Source organism: Microtus ochrogaster, chromosome 16, assembly GCF_000317375.1.
Source record: "Microtus ochrogaster isolate Prairie Vole_2 chromosome 16, MicOch1.0, whole genome shotgun sequence".
Lineage (NCBI taxonomy): Eukaryota > Metazoa > Chordata > Mammalia > Rodentia > Cricetidae > Microtus > Microtus ochrogaster.
The window spans coordinates 10844346-10849328 of NC_022018.1; the positions used below are offsets into that span (position 1 = coordinate 10844346).

Genomic DNA, 4983 nt, shown 5'->3' on the forward strand with positions numbered 1-4983 from the left:
TGGTTGTTGTGGGTGATTGGGAATGGGGTGCTGTGCCGAGTTAGAACTGTTAGTTGAGATTCTTCAGATCTTTGGTTTGGGAAAAACTGCAATTTGACAGTGGTTCTGAAATTGAGCATCCTTTAGTAGTAAGGGGCGCATTGGATGTGTGTCATCTTGTTATGTGGCTGTTCATATGGGTAATTCCTGTGTTTCTAGAACTCCTAGGCTATTAAAACGTTTATGAGTAGAAGGTTCTCAGTGTTGTCTGAGTGACTCAGGGGTGGCTAGTCGTACCTTTACGTAGGTGGAAGAAATGACATGCCTCCTAAAATCTGTCCTCACCCATTTGTTTGTATGACTTGGTGACTCCTTGTTCTGTTTGTAGGTGGGAAACCATGAGTTTCTTGTAAAGCCCTCATTTGATCCTAACCTGAGTGAACTAAGGGAAGTGATGGACGGCTTGGAGAAGAAGATGCAGTCCACGTTAATAAGCGCAGCCCGGGGGCTTGGTAAGAATGATTCTTAAAGTGTTCACACTGGTGCCTGAGTCTTTGGCCTTGCCACCCCGAGAGTCCTTGCTGATGGCAGCTGGTGACTGTTGGACATTGGAACATTCTGAAATGCTGTTAGTGACATTACTTTTACTTACGCACTGCTGCCTGCTGTCCTTTCTCTGCAGATGAGATATGTCCATCGTTGTTGCTATTAAATTCAGTTGCTGTTCTTCAGCCAACAAATTTCTGTATAGTATTTTTGGTTTTTAGTGTGCTTTAATAATCACTTTGATAAAAAAAATTAAAAAAAAAACGGGGAGGAGGCGGAAATCCTCAATAAATAAATAAGTTTAAAAAAAAATAATCACTTTGAGTAAAATTGTGAGCAGAGGCCATGATAGAAAATTTCACAAATCTTCCATACATAATGTTTGCTTGCTTTGTGAAATTTGCTCTGCTTAACAAGAATAAAGCCTGGTTCTAGACTTTCACTGTCCAGTCGCAGTTTTGTTTAGAAATCGCGTTTGGCCACTTTCAGTTCTACCCCAATTTTCAAACATTCTTTGGTTAGAGAAGTCTGGCCTAGGACGGTAGCTTAGTGGTTAAAGGCACTAAACCACCAAGCAGCCTCATGGCTGTCCTGGGACCCACATGATGGAAAGAAAAACTGACTTCCATAGTTTGTCCACTGACCTTAGCACATGAACTGTGTGACACAGTTCCACACACACGCACGTGAAAATAAGTCATTGTGAAAAAGAGCCCTGTGTGAAACTCCTTAAGCATGGACTGTACCATAACCATTTCCATCGGCATCCAACATCTGGAGCTGTGTGCTGCCCGCGACTTGTCTTCTGCTCCCTTGGGTGGGTTTGCCCATATAAAGAGCATCTTTCATGTTAGAGGCCAGCATTCATAAGAGGTTAGAATTCCATAGGTATATTTTTTGCATGGTTCCCCAGGGAAGTGGGACTTGCATCTTTCCCAGTGAGGTGATAATTTGCGGTATGTTGCCCTGTCATGAGTGTGTTACACTCAGATGCAGTGATTTTGACCGTCTACACTGGAAAGAGTATGTATTGATGACCTAATCATTCTTTCTGATCATAAAGGATTGGACCCTGGCAAACAGATTAAGTTGGATTCCAGCGCACAGTTTGGATATTATTTTCGTGTAACCTGCAAGGAAGAAAAAGTCCTTCGCAACAATAAGAACTTCAGCACCGTGGATATTCAGAAGAACGGGGTTAAGTTCACCAACAGGTCCGAGAACATGATGCTCTCTCAAGCTTTTGGTAGTTGATGGGTTCTGATAAAATTGAATGCCTTCGACAAAGAGTTTTTACTTTTATTGTTCACTGTTTTTTAAACAAGAACTAAGAGTCAAGCTTTGCTTTCTTCCAAGAAGCTTATCTTATATTCAGCTCTGTTAGCTGGGAGGCATGCTTGTGTCCCAGTTCCACAACGGCTGGGGGATCGCAGTGAGTTCAAGTGATCTCATTCAGAATGAGATCCCACCCAAAGCAACAAAAACAGAAAGACTGTTCTCCCCAGCTGTCTTGTTGTCTTCTAAAAAATCCAGATAGGTTGAATAATTAATTAATGTTTCTGTGTTCTTTGAGCTAGTTCCTCTTGATCTGCTTTATTTTTGTCTTTTTTTTTAAAGTTTATATCTGTTTTTTAAGTTATATTTAGGTATGTGTGACTGCACATGGGTATGTGTATAAGGATCCAGAGGCCTTGGGTCCTCGGGAGCTGGGGTGTTAGGTGGCTGTGAGCTGCCTAATGGAGGTGCCAAGAGTTAACTCTGGTCCTAGTAGAGCAGCAAGCGCTCTTAAATGCTGAGCCATTCTCTGGCCCCTCATCTGTCTATTTTTCTAGGAAAGTCTCAGTATCATTTACCAAGTAGAAAGAAAAAAATCCTGGTATTTCAGCTGAATGTATACATTAGTGAAGGAAGATATTTAACTGTATTACTGGGGCTATTCACTATGTATTATAGCTATTTTATGTTTGCTGCTGGAAAAAAAAAACTTAATTTTTTATTTTAACTGATCTTAGGAAGTTTTGGTAAAAAGTTTCTTGCTTTTTGCTTTTTTTTTTTTTTTTTAATTTTTTATTGGATATTCAAGACAGGGTTTCTTTGTGTAGCCTGTTCAGGAAGGAGCTTACTACATAGACCAAGCTGGTCTGAAACTCACAGAGATCTCCTGTCCGTGCATTTTGAGTGCTGAGATTAAAGGTGTGCATCCCAACACCCTGTTTGGTTGCCCATTTTTCTACTTGTATTTCCATTTTTAATTTTCATTGTTCAGATGCTTCATAAGACAAATATGAATATATTTTGCATAATGCACATTACTTATGTCAAACATTTTGATATTTTTAATAATACCATGTTTTGATTTACAGTGAGCTGTCTTCTTTAAATGAAGAATATACTAAAAATAAAGGCGAATATGAGGAGGCCCAGAATGCCATTGTTAAAGAAATCGTCAATATTTCTTCAGGTAAATTTGGTAGAGCATTGAATGCTTTTTCTTGTTTAATAGAAAAGCATCAGGACGTTTGAAGATAGTTTTGCTTCTGTTTTAATTTTTTATTGTTATATTTATTTAATCTGTATTGTGGATGCATGTGTGCTTGTGGAGGCCAGAGGACAACTTGCAAGAGTTGGTTCTCTTTTCTGCCATGTGGATCCATGGATTGAACTACAGTGATCAGGTGGTCAGGCATTTTCTGCTCAGCTGTCTCACTGGCTCTCACAGTGTCGCCTGTCACAGCTCGTCTCTTCGCTCCTTAGCTGAAGTGTCCTTTTGCTGTACCTTTCGAATGCTGAGATTGAAGGTGTGAGCCACTATTCAATGTTTGTGTTAAATCTATCTGTAGGTTCACACCGTAGGGTATGGAAATGAATATCACTGAAAAGTGAATACAGGTTAAACAAGGCCAGCTGTTGGGAATTCTGTGTGCTGCTTCATAGATTTTCATAGTCCTGTTATGCCATTGGGGGTGGTATTTTTTTATTTGAAGGGGCAATGCGACTCACTATGTGTTACCAGCCTGGGAATGGCGTGAGTCTGTGTTTAGTGTTTGGTGGGCAGTGATGTGTGTTAGTCTGAAGGCAACATAAAAAGGCTCTGTTCAAGATTAAGGGAGACCTGAAAGGACAGTCCAACTAAGTCAGAGGCCCAGAGGGGCAGCTGAGAATAGCTGGGCGGTGGGAACCCTACTGTAAGATGCTGTGACACCATCGTGGTCTAGAGCTCACTTACGGCAGGATGGAAAAGCAGGAGGATGTGTTTTCTGAGGGCCGTGTACTGAATTGTTTAGGAATGATGAACCTTGAAAGACTGTATACATGTTTAATTCTCTAAGTTGTTTTACTTTTTGAGTGTTCATAATAAAGCAAAAGAAACAACTTAAGGTTTATTTTAACATGCTGTATGTATTGGTGCAGAAATGAAGGGGGTGGTTTATGAAGATTATATTCTTGCTTGATGATATCAGGTAACTGAAGCACAGTAATTAAGTTGATTTGTGTTCTTGAATCTAATTTGCATTTTGAAGAGCACTATAGATACTGTTTATTTCAACCGTGAGTCTTCCTCCAAAACAAAACAGAAGCTGTTCTTCACCCGGCTGGTAAAGGTCTGGTTTTAGTCTCTGAATCTGGGGCTTCATATCATTCGCCATCAGCCTGAACTAATGTGACTTCTTTAAAATGCGGTGGACATAGAAATTCCTTTCCTGTCCCTTTCTATGGGTTCAGTTTTTGACCCAGGCTAGCCTCAAAGTCGAGAAAAGATGCTCTTACAAAAATTATAGGGCTTGTGGAATGGCTTAGAGGATCAAGGTGCTTGCTTTAGGCTGCAAGACCTGGGTTTGAGAGGATGAAGGTGCTTGCTTTAGGCTGCGGGACCTGGGTTTGACCCCAGGCCCCACACAGTGGGAGGAAAGACCTGACTGTCGCCAGAAGTTGTCCCCTGATGTCCAAATTTGTGCAGTGGAGCATGTGTGCACATGCATGCTCACACAATAATAAATGCCTATTTTTTAATTATAAAGATTTTATTTTGTTTTAAGATAGTTTAAATATTAGTTTAAAGATAGTTTTTTTTTTTTTGAAAGTGTTAGCATTTAATTGGCCTCCCTGAGTGGAACCCTGTGTTCAAGCCACCAGAACACAGGCACCTCCAACACCCTTTATCTTCTCTTCAGCTCTTCTGCTGAAAAATTTGGCTTTCACAATGACAGGCTGCTTAGGGAGCTTTCCCTTCCCCAGAACTTTGTAGTAGCCCGATCGCACGACATCAATGATGGGAGCAACTCCGGTCTTGTTCTTGGCAGCGTTGACCCGGGTCTGCTCACTGACCAGCGTCCACAGTTTATCCAGGTTGACAGTCGGGCAGAAGCTCTGGTTCCTCTTTAAGTGGTAATGCCTCATCCCAACTTTCCCGAAGTAACCTGGATGATATTTGTCGAAGTTGATCCTGTGATGATGCAT

The 4983-nt window shown here is 41.0% G+C and overlaps 1 protein-coding gene and 1 pseudogene across 1 annotated transcript in view; one reads left to right on the forward strand and one right to left on the reverse strand.

The window, feature by feature from the left end:
• Msh2 (mutS homolog 2) overlaps positions 1–4983 on the forward strand; it is a 55391-nt gene that overhangs the window by 40563 nt on the left and 9845 nt on the right. The window contains exons 9-11 of the mRNA XM_013348977.1: positions 368–491; positions 1589–1739; positions 2889–2986. Of these exons, the coding sequence (XP_013204431.1) occupies positions 368–491; positions 1589–1739; positions 2889–2986 (373 nt within the window). The remainder of the gene's footprint in view (positions 1–367; positions 492–1588; positions 1740–2888; positions 2987–4983) is intronic.
• LOC106143944 lies at positions 4622–4983 on the reverse strand (annotated as a pseudogene).